Raw genomic sequence first — 21,037 nt, forward strand, 5'->3', positions numbered from 1 at the left:
CAACGGGAAGTGCTGTTTTTACTTTCTGATGTTCAGAGAGAGAGAGAGGGAGAGAGAGAGAGAGAGAGAGAGAGAGCTCTGTTATTTTGTAGAATAAGGCATAATTTAAAGCCCGAGTGATCTACTCTTCAGGTATATATAATTATATAATTAAGGAAGAGTCCATTTCACGGTTGTCATTGTAATTTCCCTATTTTGTATGTTCATTTATGTGCTGACTGAGAAATCCCGGGTCATTATCCCGTGTGTCCATCTTTATAGTAAGACCCCCTATCTTTGCTATAATATCAAAACATGCTGAAATGTAGCTGTGACGCTATTTCTGTCATATTTCAAGTGCCATAGTGGTCTCATCTATTAAGTTTGGTAGAATTGTCAAACAATGCAGAATTGCTCACGGTCTAAGGGAGATAACTACATTCTTTCTGCTGTAACTGTCTAAATTGGATTTTTGTTATTGTATTTTGTGTCTTTACAGAATTTTGTTGCAGTTTCCTATCTTTTCATTAGAAGCATTTCATGTCAAAGGGAGAAGACCCATGCAATCTAAATCATAAGGATGCAGACCACCAATAATTTCCGCATTGACTCCAAGTCAAACCCCACACTGATCAGCAGTGAATTTTCGCTAGGCCGCTACAATCACTGATAAGGATGACATCGATGAGACTTAATGAGTCCCAAATATTAACTTTTTTCTTCCGTCAAATTAAATTCTAAAACATTTTTTTTCACTCAATAGAAAAATAAATAAAGACGTTTGAATTATTTTTAGGTAAAAATCATTTCCTATTTAGTGTAAATGGGTATTAAAATAAGTAAAATTCACCATTTAGCCCGAATCAGTAACGTTTTATGTAAACAATGCACGCGCTATTGAGCCAATGATTGACGCCGCGTGATGTGACGTCACGTGTCGAAACAGTCATCTGTTACAGAGATATTAGAAGATCTCTGTGAAACAGATTGGTCAAACCCGTTTCCCAAATTTTCGATGAGCTGAATGCTTTTCACTACAGAAAGGGAAACAAATGGTCATGTCTTTACACCAACATTCTGCTTGAGGTCGACCACTGAATTTTTGAGATCCACAAACTTGAAGTAGCAAAAACATGTAACTATTCGCCGTACCTATTACCGTAACCAACTTGTTAACTCTGTTATCCTTTCGCCTCTAAATCATGAATACTTACCAACACCTGGCAGCGTATGTTAATTCAACCCCTCTTCTTCCATTCTAGACCAAACAAATTAACAAAAATGGTCCTGGTTTAACGTCCTACTTTTGTTCACCGACTGGGCTTATGAAACCGGGCTTACGCCGTACACCACCTCAAAGACAATTTGGAAATGACGGAATCCCTAACGACCAATCAATCGTCGCCCTACACGAGAAAACAACTTCAAAGTTTCCAATCGTTTTGTTACCGGAATCCTACTGTATGCCGACCTGAATTCCAACCATCCAATGGACTGTTGCAGCTGCATTCACAAAATTAATAATAATCTATGCCAGAAAAATGTCGCACAAAGTAGAGTGGCTGCAGACAAAATATTTTAATCCACAGTCAATTCAGTACAAATTCGTGATATTCAATTAAAAGAAAAGTAAAATTGGCGTTTTAATAGATTTCGGGCACTTTATTTTACCAACTAGATAAAATAATAATTTTTGTTTTCACGTTAACCGTTTGCCCGAAAAGTCAGATTGCACGAAAGTTGAGTGTGTGTGTGTGTGTGGGGGGGGGGGGGTGTTGCATGTCTGGTTAGGGGGTTTTCGTGACCGATCACGATCTTACGGGTCTTGGTTTTAGCATGGGCCGTATATAGATGGACAGGCAACAGAAAACGCCATAGTCTTACTATCTTCAATAGAAGGCTTGATCTCGCTTTAACTACGTACATCTTATCAAGGCCTTTGCGTAATACCCTACATATTTCCGCACTAATTTCGATTAGGTATAACCCCAACTTGTGAGCCTATCAGATTCCACGATCGTCGCGAATACCAAGTCTCGCGCTTTCAAGCTAAAATGTCTAGATGTGATAATCGAGTTGCAAGTTCAGGGTTCATTCAATGTCAAGATTTCCGTGGAGGTCGCGATGTCACAACCTCTGATTGGACACTACTGTTCACGTGTCTGTAGATAACATAGCTATAAGTTCGGGAATTATGAAGTAAACAAGCAACGGCCAGATGTTGTCAAACTCGTAGTCGTTGCTTCAGGAACATATAGTCTTACTGGCCTTAGTTTTAGCATGGACCGTATATAGATGGACAGGCAACGAGTCCCCTTTGTTTGATTCTCTGCCGCTCGCGCGAGTCACGACGAGATCTCAATGTCAAAGGTAAACCAAGCGACATGATTTTTGACATTGCGGGGTTTAATATAGATTGATTTCTCGACCTCCTAAGAATTTACGGTATTCTTACGGTTACACGGTAATTTGTCAACCCAATAAGCATTTCTTCCGGTAGTGACGAATTTCTCCAGTTTAGAACAACACTGAAATTTCCAAATACAGCAGTTGAAAATTGAAAATGATAGATTTCAATATCTTCTTAGTTTTTGTAACCATTTTGGTTTTGCTTAATAATCCAAATTTCCGTATGTATGAAGGATTTTAAAATTATGAAAATAAAGTTCAGGTATAATAATGTCCGGAATGAGGATTAATTGTGCAGAAGTAAAAATTAAAACAGTGTTTTAGTAGCAAGATTAATAAAAATATTATGAATAGATTTCTGTTTCTTTGCTTTTAAACTTAATACTGGTAATTGCGCGAGGGGGTGTAATTTTATTTTATTCACAGAATTCTGAATGCTTCGTGGTCGTTGTCTGCCCATCTATATACGGTCCATGGTTTTGGTCTATGATCAGCGGCCATGTCAAGGAATGTACCATGATTGGTGTGTTTATTGGTATCTAAAGCCTTCATTTAGACAGTGCCGGATTAACCTTGTGGGGGGCCGGGACATACCAACTGAACGGGGGCTCCATTGTTGTTTGTTCAAATTGTTCGTACTGACCGCGGATCGTACTGGTATGTACCCCGCCCACATGAGTGCCTGGGGTGTTTTCCTCCAGGAATTGTTTTTTAAAATTAGGATTAATTTCAGTGCATCTGAGACAATTTAGGCAGCGATTTCCTGGGCCCCCGAAAATCTGTTGGTATCTACCAGTCCCGGGGCCCCCAATATCCCTTACTGCCCAGGGCTCCATCGTCGCCCCCTCAGGCTAGGTACTGGTTGGCTCCGTCCTGGATAAAATATTAGTATGACCCAGAATTGTGGGGGGGGGGGGCTAAATGTGGGGGGCCCGGGAAATTTGTCCCACTTTGCCCCCCCCCCCCTAGATCCGGTCCTGCATTTAGACCAAGAACTTAAACCAGCAAGCTACTGGTATTTTTTATAAAGTATGATAACAAATTTATTAATCAGCATTGACCGGGACAGTTATATTCCAACAATTTAGCACACATTGTCTTTTTTAATCTCCGAGCAGATGGCCGCAGCTCGTGTTTAAGGTGTACGCACATATTTACTGCTTCTATGGCTCGGGTTGCATTTGAATTTTGGAATAATTTTTTTAACACAACCCCAAGACTATACACATCCGAAGGGAAAGACGTGGGGATATCTTCGTCCTCGGTAATCTCCGGAGCTGTGTAAACGGAAGTTTTATTAAAGTAAATCCCGTTTGAATCACTACTCTGCTGGAAGTTCAGGATGGATATCAAAGGTCCGGTGCCATTATCACGGTATAAGATGTTAGAAGATTTAATATTGTTTAATAAAATATGCTCATCATGCAACAAACTAACCGCGTTTATAAGCTGACATGCTATACGTAAACGATATTCATCCGTCCAATTAAGGCTTCTTTTTTCCCTGAAAGCTTCCGACAACGTCGTGCCATTTTTAACAAACTCTTGAACAAATCCCACGTGGCTCATCTTTTCGCCGTGGATTATCAATCCATAAAAATGTGGAGTAATTCCTAGAGAATCAGCAAACATGGTAACAGCAGCTTGGTGCCGAATGGATGCAAAGTCTGAATAAGCGAACAGACGTATAATGACAGAATTGTTTCGATATTTTCCAACATAAGAGGCGTAGCTGTCTTCTAATCTCAACCACCGATTGCGATCCTGGGTCCGGGGCATTGGACTAACTTCTGATAATATTAAGATCGGGAGAGGCGCCGTTTCGTAATTTTGATATCGTTCTGGAGGTGTGAGGACACCATCCATGGATGGCTTGTATCCGTATTCTGATTGATAGCTATATTTCTTCTTTAACTGTTTCAACGTGTACAGCAGTTGGTCTGCGGTTGGTCGGTGTTCTGGAATTATTTGATAACAAGACTTCCCTACACTTGCTATATCCTCATTTTTTAAATATTTGGTGACTTTACCTATTATATAACCAACGGCATAAATATCCATGGAGGGGTTGCTCTCAAATAAAATAGATTCTGGAGGGAAAAATGGATAGTAAGGTAATGATGTAGCTGACATATCTTGTAAAACACCTCCCCGGAAGCTGGCAAACCCAGTATCAATTACTCGTACTCTGGGATTAGAACCATTCCACATAATCATCACATTGCTACGATGTAAATCATTGTGTAAAACATACTTAGAATGAATTGTTTTTAATGAACCAACTAATTGCTCAAGTACCAACACCCATTGATATACCGTCATGTTTGTATCCGAACAAGCCGAGGAAAGGCTTTGACTATTCGTGATATATTCCATAACCATTGAAATATTATTAGCGTATCGACCAGACGGTATATAACCGTAAAACTTTGGGAATATCCCCGTGTCTTCCAGATACATGAGTATTCTAGCTTCTTTATCCACGTCGAAAAAATCAGTATCTTTATTGAATTGCTTAATAACGACTGGTTTTCCGCCATCTTTCATTTCTCCGAGGTAAACGTTTGCAAAAGTTCCATTATCCAAATACAGAAATTCTCCTTCAGCATCGACGTATCTTATAACCGAAGATTCGTGTAACATCATTGGTTGGAGGTAATTCAAAGACCTGGGTATGTTTTTATCCGTAAAGCCATATTGTTCAAAAACGTTCAGGTCGTCTTCGCCGGGTTTACAGAAAAGGTGATGTTTGTTATGCGCATGTCTGTAAAGATTAACGTACGGACAACTCTCATTAGTTTTCATCTGTGTTGCTTTAAAGAAAATAAAAAAAGAAACAATTTAATTCAGGGTTATTTGTTTATTATTACTAGTTTTAGTGTATATGACCAATAGCCATTATTATATAGGATATACCGGGTATACGTCGAATACTGATTGCATTTTAATTATTTATGAAAGGAAACTGGGTTTTACCGCCCCCTCTAAACAACGGCAGATGCTAATTGTAGGTCGGTTTGGAAGGTTTGGGAATTTCCGCTGATTCCGAATCCGTTCCCATAAATGAGTATTTTGGGGGAATATGAACCCTAACCCTAACCCTAACCCCTTTTTTAGAAGACAGGACTTGTATCCAATGTATCTTTTACCCCTCTTAAAAGGGTTAGGGTTAGGGTTAGCATTCCCCAAAATACTCATTTATATAATGCGGTCACTGTGGATTCAACTTCGGTCCAATTTACCATGGGAAATTCCCGAACCTTCCCAATCGACCTACAATTAGCACCCCCCCCTAAACAACTCCGTGGCCATATGGAGGCTAGCATATCAGAGGGTTTTTTTTACTATGGGTAAGTGGTTCTCAACCTTTTTTAGCCAATGGTACACCCTGGAACACATGAAAAAATAGCGGCACACCTGGCTAAATATATATGAAAAATATTTGAATTTGGCAAAATAAAAACATGGTAAGTCAGAACGTATACAACCGTAGACAGAGACTATTCATAGACACATAGAATGACACAGCTGTAAAAACACAGCTATGAACTTACCAGTAGACACCGGTGAATAATATTCAATTAGGATCATGTGGTTTTTTGCATTTTCTTAGTGTGCTCTTTAAAAATTTCGCGGCACACTGGTTGAGAATCACAGCTATGGGTAAATGTTGAGACAATGTCGTTGCTTTAGGAACATGATGTTCCATATACTTTCAAAATATGTTCTTGTGCACACGCATCTTATACCAACCTTTTGTTATTGCTGTTGTTGTAACTCCTGATATTGCCAGAATCAACACCATTGTTACTTTCATGTAGTTATACATCTGAAAGATAGATTTATTCTGTTTACATTAGGTTTCATCCCAATAGAAAGCTTGATCTCTCTGGCTTAAACACCTTACAGCTAGATGTTGTAAAACTCGTGGTCGTTGCTTCAAGAGAGAGAGAGAGAGAGAGAGAGAGAGAGAGAGAGAGAGATGGGGTTTAACGTCCACTTGACACAAACTACTAGGTCATTTCGGGACTAACATATTGTTCAATTTGTTTCAATAATTCGCTTGCGCGCAGGGGTCTTTAGCAGTGGGATGAAACCGGAGAAAACCCACGAGATTGGACAGGCCACCCTACTCCTTGTCACGTACAACTGAGGAATCGAAACCACGCCAGTTGACTCCATGACAGACCTTATTGTACAAAGCGAACGCTAACCATCACCAAATCTCATACTAAACTTACGCTGTCAATAATTAGCTCCACTTGAGAAATGAAATGAAATGAAATGGGGTTTAACGTCCTACTGTTCTGCTCCTATGCTGGGCTAATGAAGACAGGCATACGCCATACAGAGTGCTATGAGAGAAATTTTGCCCAGACAGCGGCACTATCGCCTACTCTTATATCGAATTCCATCTGCCAAGGGATCTTTTACGTGCATTCCAATGTATACACGGGACCTCGGTTTTTCGTCTCTTCCGAAGGACTAGACAGCTGTCCTTGTCAGGCCCTCCGTCCTGCATCACTGACAAGGGGGACGCTCCACTTGAGAACGGACAGTAAGCTAACTGACCGACATTTTAAGACCTAAATCGTTGAGAAGTATATAATCTGCTTTCATTTAATAAATTGAAACGGTTTAATTTATAGTCTTTATGCAGAGATGTCAACCGGGGTAGGACCGCATTACAAAACAGTTTACTAACGGCAATACTATATACCGGAAAACACCGGAAAACAAGGGAAAACAACCGGAAAACAAGGGAAAACAACCGGAAACACCATTTTATAATGAATACCGGAAAATACCGGAAAAACACTACATGTAAATACCGGAAAACACACTAAATACCGGAAAATACCCTAAATAGGTAACCCGGAGATCTATATTTCGTTTCGTTTTTTTATACTTTCGATGGCCTACACTACATGAAGATCTGACCGGTTGTAGTGAAAGCTCGCGCCAGAGGTCAAACGAGCGTCTTTTAACCCTATGTTTTCATCCAGCGTTGACGTTTTTAGTGGTTTACCCACAGTTTCGTGCAAGAACTCGCCGTAACAGACCGCTTCATTGGCTAATCCCTCACATTAACCAGAACGCTGCTTATATTATAACAACTCTTCCAGATCCTAGTGTAGTGAAAACAAGTAAAACGAAATTTTGAACTATAAAAAACGAAACGAAATAGGATCCATGTTTTAATCAGATTGCACCAAACCTATGCGCATGTCATTGAGTATCTTGCGCATTATGAAATACCACTTTGATACAATACCTTTATGCGTAACTAATTGTATCCTCATCCATCAGATAGCAATCTATATTCTGTATTAAAAGCTCGACTATTTCAAAGCTCAGATGTGACCATAATAATGAAATTTATATTTCATATATATATATATATATATATATATATAGAAACAGATGTATGCAATAAAACAATGTATTAATATCCCTTTCGTCTATTATTTATCATATGTACATCAATATCAAACGACATTGGTTCGCCCAACAAAATGTGTTTAAATTAAATTAAATTGAATCGTCCGGATGAATGGGAAAATATTAAACATGCATTATGCAAGAGCTAAATCTGATTATTGCAAGTCTTAATTTAGGCTTCAGATGTTATAGAAATTATAAATTAGATCTTTATTTAAACAACAAGACCAAAATCAACTCTGTAGACCCACGGATGGCTCGGCTACAGCTCGGATTTAAATAGGATTTCACTAATTGATTAAATCAGATAAGGGGTAACCTGATGAAAATACGTCAGTTAGATCGAGGCTAAATGATAGAGTGTACTTAGCGAGGCCGCTGTAAAGCGTTTCCGTATGCCATTGAAAACTTTACTTGATAATCGAGATATGTAGGTGGAGTTAACGCCTGTCAATCAAACGTTCCGCGAAGGTGAAGACACGTTTCGCTACCATGTCTAGGCAAATATTACAACGATGATAACTATGTTCAAACTAAAGTAATTTGACTGAATTTTTCAATATATTCTTCTTTCATCATCTACTTTTGAACTGTTATAGCAAGAATGGCCAACTCTCTATAAATATCTCCCATAATGTATCTTTAAGCAAGACGCGCAGTGTATATATTGGGTTTATTCAACCGTGTAAATTGACATAGCTATGTAAATATATATAAATCTAAATTATTTGAAGCAAATATCCTCAAGTTTGCACGTAACGATTTTTACTAGATGTTTTAACTATCTTGTTTCTAACCGGATAAAACGCGGTTTCAAAAGGCAAATAAATAATAACCCCATGGCAGAATACATTTAGAGGAAATGAAATGAAATGGGGTTTAACGTCCTACTGTTCTGCTCCGACTGGGATAATGAAGACAGGCATACGCCATGCAGAGTGATATGAGGGTAATTTTGCCCGGACAGCGGCGATACGGCCTACTCTTATATCGTATTACAACTGCCAATGAATCTTTTACGTGCACCCCAATGTGTACAACGGAACTCGGTTTTTAGTCCCATCCGAACGACTAGACAGCTGTCCTTGTCAGGCCATCCGTCCTGCATCACTGACAAGGGGAAACCACATGGGAAAATCCCGATGAACTTTCTCCAGGGACCGAACACCCGACCTCCAAGTTATTGAGTTAGCGTCTTACCCACTTAGCCACCGTGGTTCCCACATTTTAAGGTCTTCACATTCAGCGTACTGTAAACTTGACAGCGTTCTTGTTTAACTGAATACTATCTATAGTATTCGACATTAAAAACACGATTTTAATATTGCTCTTTGTCAATCAATAATGAGGTTGTTATTTTACCCAGTAGAACGTTTATTTCATTTCATTTCTTATTTTAAGAAATGGGGTTTAACGTCCTACTGTTCTGCTCGGAACTGGGCTAATGAATACGGCATACGCTATACAGTGTGCTATGAGGGAAATTTTGCCCGAACAGCGATACTACGGCCTACCTTTATATTGAATTCCAACTGTCAAGGGATATTTTATGTGCACGCCAATGACAAGGGGGGGGGGGGCACGCTGGAAAAACTGGATGAACTTTCTCGGCCAATGCAGGGATCGAACACCCGACCTCCAGGCTAGCGAGCCACTTAGCCACCGTGATTCCCATTTCTTATTTTACCGTGCTATTTAAAACACAATAGCGTCGTGGTTTCTATGACTTCGGACACCAATTTTAATAAGGCGCCTTGATATCAGGGTTAAGTGAAAAGTCAAACCGTACTCGCACTGAAGACTAGACTGCCATTCACTTTACACCGGGAGCCCAGGGTGTCAACCTAGCTGAAAAGTGTACCAATTTTCTCCTATATAGTATCAATGTATGTATATCTGGTATCATCAGAATGTAAGTCTGCCGGGTTTCTGGTGGTGGGTGTGGTATTCCACGCCCTAAATGCCATGACCCTCAACTAGGCTAGATTAGCTCAAAAGTGTACCAAATGAAAATCGTACAGCAGTGTACCGTACATCTTCAGGTATTACAAAAACACTCTGACAGACATTTCTAGTGGTGGGGTACCCCTGACAGAGCTATGTAATTGCCAGACATTTGTAGTGGTGGAGTATCCCTGACAAGAGTTATCTAATATTAGACCAAAGCTAGGCTAGATTAGCTCAAATCTGTATCACCTAAAACAGCTTTGGAGTTGTTCAGTACCACCACAGGAGTCATGAATGACCACTGCCAGACAGTTTGTGCGGTGGGTTACCCCTAACAGACACGCCGCAAAATGCCACGCCCCCAACTAGGCTAACTTCGCAAGCACTGTTCCCGTGTTTTAAAAAATTAAATTTTTAGCCAGGATGCGTAGAATACTAATACCTAGCACGTATGGAAGAGGCGATAAACTGCGGTTGCAAGAAATTGATTTTTGGGAAAAAAACGTTTTATGGGGCTAAAAATGCGTTTTTTGAAAAAAAAATTGTTCCTGGAACTGCAGTTTATCGCCTCTTCTATACGTGCTAGGTATTAGTAATATACGCATCCTGGTACAATTTTTAAATTTTTGGACCACGGGAACAGTGCGGACTAATCTAGTTGGAGGGTGTGGCATTTTGGGCGTGTCTATAAGGGGTAACCCACCGCACAAACTGTCTGGCAGTGGTCATTCATGATTCCTCTCGTGGTACTGAACAACTCCAAAGCTGTTTTAGGTGGTACAGGTTTGAGCTAATCTAGCATAGCTTAAATGGTCTAAATATTAGATAACTCTTGTCAGGGATACTCCACCACTACAAATGTCTGGCAATTACATAGCTCTGTCAGGGGTACCCCACCACTAGAAATGTCTGTTAGAGCGTTTTTGTAATACCTGAAGCTGTACGGTACCTTGCTGTGCGATTTTCATGTGGTACACTTTTGAGCTAATCTAGACTAGTTGGGGGCATGATATTTTGGGCGTGGAATACCAAACCCACCACCAGAAACCCGGCAGACTTACATTCTGATGATACCAGATATACATACATTGATACCATATAGGAGAAAATTGGTACACTTTTCAGCTAGGTTAACCCCCTGGGCTCCTGCTCTAATTTGGCCTGTTCGCGTATTTCCCTGAACATAACTGATTAGAAATTACAATGAAAATGTAAAAACTGAATGTAAATCAGTTTATATAGATTCATATTATTATTAATATCTGCTTTTCGAGCCATTTTCGTTAAATTTAGATTCCAAATAATAGAATTATAGCCCCTTTAATTTGAATTAAGTTTTAAAATAGGTCCTAAAACTCATTTGATTAATTCTATATGCCATTTTATAAATGTATCCTATTTTTAACAACCATATTTTTTTTCCAAATTAAATTTGTATTTTGCTTTTTATATGTGTGATCGTTTATTACCATCGTTCAAGTATATTTATTGTAACGCACTTTTGAGCGCCCGTTGAGGAAATGGGTCTATAAAATTTTCTATCAATAAGTCCTACATATATATGGTAATAAATAAATAAATGTATCCCAAAATTAGTAAACTGTGGGTATAAATAGTATGGGATTTTTTTTGTTTGTTTTTTTTTTGAATGTCAATGTCATTATCAAGTCATGTTGACATCAATGTGGAATTATCTTAGTACCCTTACTTAAAGATACATTATGTAAGATTTAGATAAAGAACTAGCCATTCTTGCTGTAATAGTTCGAAAGTAGATGATGTAAAATGAATAATTTGAAAATTTCATTCAAATTACTCTATTGCAAGCGAAGATATTAGCCTTTGAAGGTTTGACAGACGTGTGCAATAATTTCAACCACCGTACTGGTTGATCGAAGCTAAGTCTCGGTCCTCCATATTTGATTAAATCAAAGTATCGCTGAACCATTCTAATCTATTTAATATCGGAGAAATCTGATGCCATCGAGAGTTGATTAAGGCCTGGATCAGTTAATTAATGTCTAATTAATACTTTAGAAAACATTTCAGGCCTAAAGAAAGACCTGCAATAGGCAGATTTAGCTCTTGCATAATGCATGTTTAACGTGTGATAAGCATAAAAAAAACCAAAGAAATATTTCTCCGATAAAACCAATATTTTTACAAAGTTCTCAATATGGAAGATTAGATAAAGAGCTGACAGTTCTCGCTATATTAGTTAAAACTAGATAATGTAAAGGGGAAATTGATCCACCCTGAACTGAGTATTTGGCGATTGTCATTACTATAGTCGGTACGATAAAAAAAACAAGATAGTCTCAATTAACCATTTTTACATTTAATCACCAATGAGCGTTAAGCATCAGACAGGATTCAAATCCAGTGAAAATCGAACAAATTAAATGGCATCGAGAGTTGTTGATTAGATAACATTTCAGGCCCGAAGAAATATCTGCCATAGCCGTATTTAGCTCTTGCATAATGTATGTTTAATTAAATGATAATCAGAATAAATCGGGGTGTTTGCAGGGTTTATTCCCGCGAAGGCGCAGTTATTGACCGTAACGGATTAAAAAAAGGTCGTTTTCGACGACTTCGCAGGAATCCAGCCCTAAGGATTAAAATGGATTAAATTGGATTAAAAACGTAAAAATGGTGTTATAGATTGTTATAAGAATTTACACTTTCATAATCCCGACTGACACTAATTAACCAACATTTCAGCATCAGATAAGAAATAAAAAAAAACATACCTATACTATAATATTACAAAAATTAATTTAATTTCGTCAAATAAATAAAAAAACATAACTATACTATAACAAAAATTAATTTAACTTCGCCAATAAAAACAACTATAATATAACAAAAATTAGTTCAATTTCGTCAAATAAGACACCCTGTCTAAATACTCGACTAATGTCATTCATTTTGCTGGTGTCTTCGTTTCAATTCCTCGAGCTGGCTTTGAATTTGAGCATATTTATATCTTTTCTTTGGTGGTTCCTATCCCTCAGCATATTGGACGATTCTTATCTTATTAATATTTTGTTCTTGTTGCAAAAATGTGATCAATTCAAAAACACTAGGGTGGGCTTTTCCAACTAGCTTCTTGACCCTCCGCGATTTGTAGGTACAAAGCTGAATGCAAGTTGTGCGTTTGCCATTGTAGAATATTATCTGAATTTCGGATAGTGTAACGGGATTTTATATCTTTAAAAATGACACTGATTGTGTGAGTGAGCGAATAGGTGAACATTACTTGGGTGATTTGATGATATTCATCATTAGTTGTCAATTGGTGAATAAAATTCAGAGTGAACATAAATTCATAAAATCTTTAACACCGTTAATTGGGTCCTAATAACAACATGTCTCTCTTCAAACGAAAGCCGACACGTCGATATCTGCGCCTTCGCGGGAAGGATTAATTTTGGTCACGCTCTGTAACTGCGCCTTCGCGGGAATACACCGTTAAACCATATCATAATTAATTCTATTTGCATCGTGATTAAATGCATGTATTTATATATAACCCCCTTTATGTTAATGTGACACGTTTAGCGATGTTCACAGTTTATACATTCAAATTTCTAGATTAAAAAAATGAAATGAAATGAAATATGGTTTAACGTCCTACTTTTCTACACAAACTGGGCTTGTGAAGACGGGTATACACCATTTAAAATTCCAACTACCAGGGGCTCTTTTACGTGTACGCAAATATGAAATCTCGATCTCAGTTTTCCGTACCCTCCGAATGACTAGACAGTGTTCCTTGCCATGTCCGCGAATCACGTATCTCCTGATTAGTGACAATTCGCCTTTACTAACTGGGCCATATGTTAGCGCTGCCCAGTCGATATTCCCTTTGCCAACAATTAATAATCAATAATATTGCCTTAACGTTTGGATTTCTTATGATATATTTGTTCCCTAATCTTTATGTTTTAAACATATATTATGCAAGTATTAAATCTGCCTATTGCAGGTCTTTCTTTGGGCCTGAAATGTTATATAAACTATTAATTAGACATTAATTAACTTATCCAGGTCATAATCAACACTCGATGCCATCTTATGTGTCGGATTTTCACTGGATTTAAATCCTATTTGCCGCTCAACGCTTATTGATGATTTAATCCAAAAATGGATAATCGAGACTATGCTTTTTATCGTACCGACATTAGTAATGATGATCGAGGCTAGGCCTAAAATTCAAAAGCTAATATCTCGGTTCAGAGTGGATCAATTTAACTGAAATTTTTAGCATATTCCCTTTACATTATCTGGTTTTTAACTATTATAGCGAGAACTGCAAGCTCTTTATCTAATCTTACATAATGGCCCTTTAATTAAAAATAAATTGAAACATTGGACTTTAGTAATGATGATCGAGGCTAGGCCAAAAATTCAAAAGGCTATATCTCGGTTCAAAGTGGATCAATTTGACTGAAATTTAGCATATTCTCTTTACATTATCTGGTTTTTAACTATTATAGTGAGAACTGCCAGCTCTTTATCTAATCTTCCATAATGGCCCTTTAATTGACATATTTAAACCGTACTTACCTATTATATCAAGTTTAGGTGAAAATGACTTTAATAATAGTAAGAATCCTTAAAAACAAATAGTTTACAGGGCATCTGTATGTTTCTTTATATATTTGTAAAGTGAAAGTACATACACCCCGTGGAGTTGAGTTACATCATATATTATGTAGATATCACGTAAGTAAAAAATATAAGCTTTACTTTATTGTTTACATGAAAAAAGAGTGATGACGTATAACGACGGTTAATGAGTCTCATAATCCCTTCTCAATTCTAGCGTAAAATGGCCTCCATTCATAAACAGCTATTCAATGTGAAATTACATTAAACATTTCACTACACTTTAAACAATAACTTTATGAAAAGTTCGATGTCTCGTCACCACAATCATTAGTCAAATTTTGACTATGAAATAAACAGCTATTTCAATATGGAATTACATTAAACATTTCACTACACTTTAAAGAATAACTTTATGAAAAGTTTGATGTCTCGTCACCACAATAATTAGTCAAATATTGACTATGAAATAAACTTCCTGAATAATTATAAAAGAGACTCGATGACAGTATGATCTTTAGTTATGCACAGCCCATCCCACATTCATGGCACTATATAACGTAATATTAAAATCGTTCGATAGGTCTACACTTTTCTCACTTTCTTTCAATATATATGAATGATTTTTTGATTTGAGTAATTAACTGAACTAATATCGATATTGCTGTAGGCGATCATTAAAGTCAAGTCCTATCATTCATTATAAGTCAAAATCAAGAAGATATTAAACCGGCGATAGTGGTGGTATGACGGGTTTCTCTAGTTCGTTTAACATTGAAACGACGCGGATAAATGGAATGAAATGAAATGAAATGGGGTTTAACGTCCTACTGTTCTGCTCCTATACTGGGCTAATGATGACGGGCATACGCCATATAGTGTGCTATGAGGGAAATTTTGCCCGGGCAGCGGCACTATCGCCTACTCTTATATCGAATTCCAACTGCCAGGGGATCCTTTACGTGCATTCCAATATATACACGGGACCTCAGTGTTTCGTATCATCCGAAGGACTAGACTGCTGTCCTTGTCAGGCCCTCCGTCCTGCATCACTGACAAGAGGGAACCACGCCGGAAAATCTGGATGAACTTTCTCAGCCAATACAGGGATCGAACACCCGACCTCCAGGCTTTTCAGTCCATTCCTGGAATTGATAGCACAAGGGCTGTACACACGGATCGTATAACCATTTCTGACCTAATATTAGGGTCCAAATTCTTAACGATTAGATGTATCGAAAAAACTTTTAACCCCAATGAAGATGGTGCAAAGACATACCAAATGAACAAAATTGCACTTAAAAAAGGAACGCTAAACTGATGTTTGGAATTCTTAACTTTAAGAATAGAATTAAGTAACCCTGAAAACCTTAACAGATATACTTTAAGAGCAATACCCAGATGGAAAAATATCGCTAGCATGAATTCTATTTTGATCGCCGTTTTAAATTTATACCATCTTGCCTATTCAAAGTTAGATTTAGGAGTCAGAATTGAACCCAGTAACCTCAAACACCTTATACAAGACATATTACAAGCCATGTACAACGGAAGAAAATGACGATTAATTAAAAATCCGCCATGTTGGACTTCATTCTAGCGGCCATTTTGGATTTCGAAATTAATTTTTTGAGATCAGAATTCAAACAAATAACATTTGAAACCATGTGAAAGACATGTTACAAGTCGTATCCAAAAGCGAAAAATAAAGATTAATTTTAAATCCGCTATTTTGGCAGCCACTTTGAATTTCTACCATAATAAAAGTTATTTCTTATGAGATAGTGACTGGTTATATACGGAAACAATGCCATTTTATTACCAAATTTGGCAGCCATTTTGAAAGAATGACTGATACTGCGTGAAAAATAATTTTTAAAAAATGGTTTGGTCAAATTTGCTATTTTCGGAATATTTCGCCTCTATGACCAATTTGTATTCTAAGATTTTAATAAAAATCTATGTATTGACCTACCGCTGAAAGCACTAGTTAAAAATATCACTCCCAGAAACTTTTTTAAGACCGCCATATTGAATTACATGTATGTTAATTACGTCATTTCGCCTTGTCTGATATAAGTATGATGACTGAACCAAATTGCATTGGTTTCTTTTGGGGGGAGGGGCATAGCCGAATAGTTAGCGCATGCGCACTGTATCATAACGTCTGTCATTGAGTTAACTGGCGTGGTTTCGATTGATCCACTATGAGCCGAGAAAGAAGCGGGTGAAATTTTTGCATAGTCTCGGTCATCATTACTAAAATCATTAATATAAACAGCATAGTCTCGATTATCCACTTTTTCTGATTTAATTATCTTTGGCCGTTAGCGGCATATAGGAATCTAATCCAGCCTACATCGAAGGCTAGCCTTGACATCGAGAGTTTATTATGGTCTGGATAAGTTAATTAATGTCTAATTGATAATTTAGATAACATTTCAGGCCTAAAGAAAGACTTGTAATAAGCAGATTTTGCTTTTGCATAATGCATGTTTAATATAGCCTGTGTTTAGAGGTTAGCCTATGGAAGTTGTACTTACTGTGTGAGACAGACTGGGGGAGAATGTCTCGTCGACACCAGAAAGGAAGGTTAGTTCCAGTGATTTGATAACTAAATGGAGAATCAAACCTGGACCAGACACCTAAGCCGAATGCAATGAATATTGGTCGATTAACTTATTGATTATTTGAAAATATCAAACTGAATTTAACATGAAGTTTTACATGTATTTACTTGTTTTTTGTTAAATTAATACAACAATATGTTACCAACTCATCTATTTTGATTCTGATTTCCATACAGAATATTAATTATTATTTCAGAATATAATTTTTTTAAATTATTTCAAGATAGGAAGAAATTACCTTCAATAAAACTAACAGGGGCTTCTTTCACGCCATGACCTACTGTTAGATCGAATTCCAACTGCCAAGGGTTCTTTTACGTGCACGCCCATGTGCACATGGGACCTCGAATTGGGGGTCACGGTGGCCAAGTGGGTCAGACGCTGGCTCGCTAGCCTGGAGGTCGGGTGTTCAATCCCTGCATTGGCCGATAAAGTTCATCCAGATTTCCCGGCATAGTTCCCCTTTGTCAGTGATGCAAGGCGGAGGGCCTGAAAAGGACAGTTGTCTAGCTGTTCGGATGGGACGAAAAACCGAGGTCCCGTGTACACATTTGCGTGCACGTAAAAGATCCCTTGGCAGTTGGAATTCGATATAAGAGTAGGCCGTAGCGCAGCTGCCCGGGCAAAATTTTCCTCATAGCACACTGTATGGCGTGTGCCTGTCTTCATTAGCCCAGGTTAGGAGCAGAACAGTAGGGCGTTAAACCCAATTTCATTTCATTTCATTTCATATATAAAGCTATGAAAATACTATGTTACAAACGCAAAATGAATATGGATGTATTTTATCGACTTTATCATGACATAGAATATTGTTTTATATTTTGAGATTGTAATACAAAATATTTTCTTTTGATGTCAATTGTTTTTAATATACTGATGTTTCAATAATAAAAAAAAATATAAAAAAAAGATAGTTTAGGGTAAATTTAAAAATCTATTTGTGTTCCGGCTGATCTAAAATTCGAACATTTAGAATTCTCTTTCATTATTAAAAAGAACTATTTGTCTCCACTTATAATATTTCCAGAAAACAGTTAACCTTTCAAAAGTGTTTGAATTTGAATGGATAAGTACTGGTAATCTACAAGTAGGCCTATCTGTTTAAATAGCTAATCCATCAATAGACATTATTATTAGTACGCATAGCTTACTAATACTACCTTTTCCGACGTGGTTTCCCCCTTGTCAGTGGTGCAGAACGGAGGGCCTGACAAGGACAGCTGTCTAGTCCTTCGGATGAGACGAAAAACCGAGGAATCCGTGTATACATTGGAATGCACGTAAAATATCCCTTGGCAGTTGGAATTCGATATAAGCGTAGGCGATAGTGCCGCTGCCCGGGCAAAATTTCCCTCATAGCACACTGTATGGCATATGCCCGTCTTCGTTAGCCCAGTATAGGAGCAGACCAGTAGGACGTTAAACCCCATTTCATTTCATTTCATTTCATTTTATTTACTAATACTACCGTGGCAAAACGAAACGCTGTTCTATATACCGGAACTATACTCTTCAAAAAAAAAGTAGGGGATATTGAAATGCAAATGCCTGTGCAGGTTGTGATATGATAAATAGTCATGGACACTTGACATGCTTTGAAAGTATGTTCACAGATGAAGAATTTATCGCCCCAACAAAACCACTGAGCTGCATACACGTCGGAGGTGTTCATTGTCAAATTTGACACTTCAAGGAAGGGTTGATGAAAACAGTCGCTTGCTGGTTTATCCTATCCATGTTTGCTTTCCTATCGGTTCTTGCATGAGATTTACTGTTTAGCATATCTTTGCTTTAGTGTGTTACGTTTAATTTGATCGGGAGACGTGTTCGTCGGCGTCAACGTCAACCGACAACACTGCAAGAATTAGCCGTGGCACTGCAAGAGAAGTGGGTCAGATTGCCCTAAATCGTGATTGGACGGTTGATTAGGAGCATGCCGCGACAAATTGCTGAACGTCTGATGATTGGTGGAGCAATTACTCATTATTAACACAAAAATCAAAAACGTCCATTTTCACTTTTGACGGTGTGTCTCTTTGTGAGTGAAATGGGGCCGTCAGATAAGCCGCCCATATGAACTGGTTACCTCTAATAAAAACAGCAGTGCATTTTCGCAGTTTTGTATTGTTTCTGAATATCCCCTACTTTTTTTTTTGAAGAGTATATAAACAGCTAGAGGTCGACACTCTAGACCGCTAGGCCAGCTCTTCATGAAATTCTGCTTGTATGTCATCCACTGAAATATAACAAGTGGCATGTTGAAAAAACACACACCTGAAAGACAATAAAACAAAATTAGTGCTTTTGAAAGGTAATAATCATTTCCTTGTATAATCAACTGTTATTCAGTTTAAGGATACATTTAGACGCCTTATATTACGCGCTGGAACAAGTACCAGTGCATTCCGTGACAATGTAGTTGGAATGGACGACACAGCAATCATTCAAACTTCGACATTTTAAGAGATATAATGTTCATTCTCGCTAATCTACAGGTATTCTGAATAGATCAAAAACACAGAAATATCTGCTTCGTATACAATCTGATTAAAGCATAGATCCTATTTCGTTTCGTTTTTTATAGTTCAAAGTTTCGTTTTACTTGTCTTTATTACACTAGGATCTGGAAGGGTTGTTAACCCGCGTTCTGGGTGGCGTGAGGGATTAGCCAATGAAACAATTTGTTGCGGCGACTTCATGGCGCGCGATGCACTGTACTGTACTGTGGATAAACCACTAGAAATGTCAACGCTGATTGATTAATCAATGTCCGACGTCATAGGGTCCAAAGTCACTCGTACGACCCCTGACGTGACCTTCCGATACAACTGGCCAGATCTTCATGTAGTGTAAGCCATTGAAAAAAAAAACGAAACGAAATATAGATCTGTAACCAGATTACTTCGTATAAGTACATCAAGTTATACAAATCAAAAACATAACGAATAAGACTTATTTGAATATAATCGTCTTTGCCAAATTGAAGTCATTATCTCCCGTCATGATGAGAATGCTAAATTTGGCGTTAGGTAATGCTGATTTATTATTATTATTTATTTATTTATTTAAATTGCACAATAAATGACTTTTTTTGTGTCTGCAAACTTGAACAAGTTAGACACTATGTGCATGCTGTAATATAGTCAAATTTTTAAAAAAAAGTAATAAATAATTGATACAAATATTTCTTTTAAAGGTTAAAATGAATAATTTTAATTGATTTGACATAATGGGCATTTCCATTAGGTATCAAAAGAAGAAACCTCGTCAGCTAGAAATTATGTTTAACGGTATTTAACGTCCTACTGTTCTGTTCCGACTGGGCTAATGAAGACGGGCATACGCCATACCGTGTGCTATGAGGGCAGTCTTGCCGGGCAGTGGCACTATGGCCTACTCTTATATCGAATTCCAGCTGCAAAGGGATCTTTTACGTGCATGCCAATGTATACACGGGACTTCAGTTTTTCGTCCCATCCAAATGGCTAGACAGCTGTCCTTGTCAGTCCCTCCGCCCTGCACCACTGACAAGGAGAAACCACGTCAGAAATCTTAGTATACAATAAAGCGTTAGTCGTTACCAGTAAATATATCAAAACATGCAGAATGCATAAAATTAGATGTTATTTCCTAATTTGGTCGAGAGAGAGAGAGAAATGGGGTTTAACGTCCACTCGACACAAACTAGGTCATTTCGGGACTATCATATGGTTCAATTTTATTTCAATAATACGCTTGCTCGTAGGGGTCCTTAGCAGTGGGAGGAAACCGGGGGACCCGGAGAAAACCCACGAGGTTGGACAGGCGACCCTACTCCTTGTCACGTACAACCGGGGATTCGAAACCACGCCAGTCGACTCAATGACAGACTTTATGATACAGCGCGCGCACGCTAACCATTCGGCCATCCACCCCCTCTAATTTGGTCGAGTTGACCACTATTTGACAATATGGATCCATTTAGACTTTACCGAGTTCAGTTATGAACATTTCCTTACTTGACAACAATTGAG

At 37.9% G+C, this 21,037-nt stretch overlaps 1 protein-coding gene across 1 annotated transcript; it reads right to left on the reverse strand.

Annotated features, from left to right (window-relative positions):
* Positions 1-3,438: 3,438 nt before the first annotated feature.
* Positions 3,439-17,028, reverse strand: LOC126814071 (uncharacterized). Its single transcript, XM_050539190.1, has 3 exons — positions 16,935-17,028; positions 6,142-6,217; positions 3,439-5,201 (listed from the first exon to the last, which is right to left on the reverse strand). The coding sequence occupies exons 2-3, from the start codon at positions 6,215-6,217 to the stop codon at positions 3,439-3,441; spliced, it is 1,839 nt and encodes a 612-aa protein (XP_050395147.1). The 5' UTR covers positions 16,935-17,028.
* Positions 17,029-21,037: the final 4,009 nt, after the last annotated feature.

This window comes from Patella vulgata, chromosome 1 (genome assembly GCF_932274485.2).
Source record: "Patella vulgata chromosome 1, xgPatVulg1.2, whole genome shotgun sequence".
Classification (NCBI taxonomy): domain Eukaryota; kingdom Metazoa; phylum Mollusca; class Gastropoda; family Patellidae; genus Patella; species Patella vulgata.

Coding starts and splice junctions, on each gene's coding strand:
- LOC126814071 (XM_050539190.1), bottom strand. CDS start 6,217: ATGTATAACTACATGAAAGTAACAATGGTGTTGATTCTGGCAATATCA. Junction 5,202..6,141: donor AACAACAGCAATAACAAAAG/GTTGGTATAAGA, acceptor TTTTCTTTAAAG/CAACACAGATGAAAACTAAT.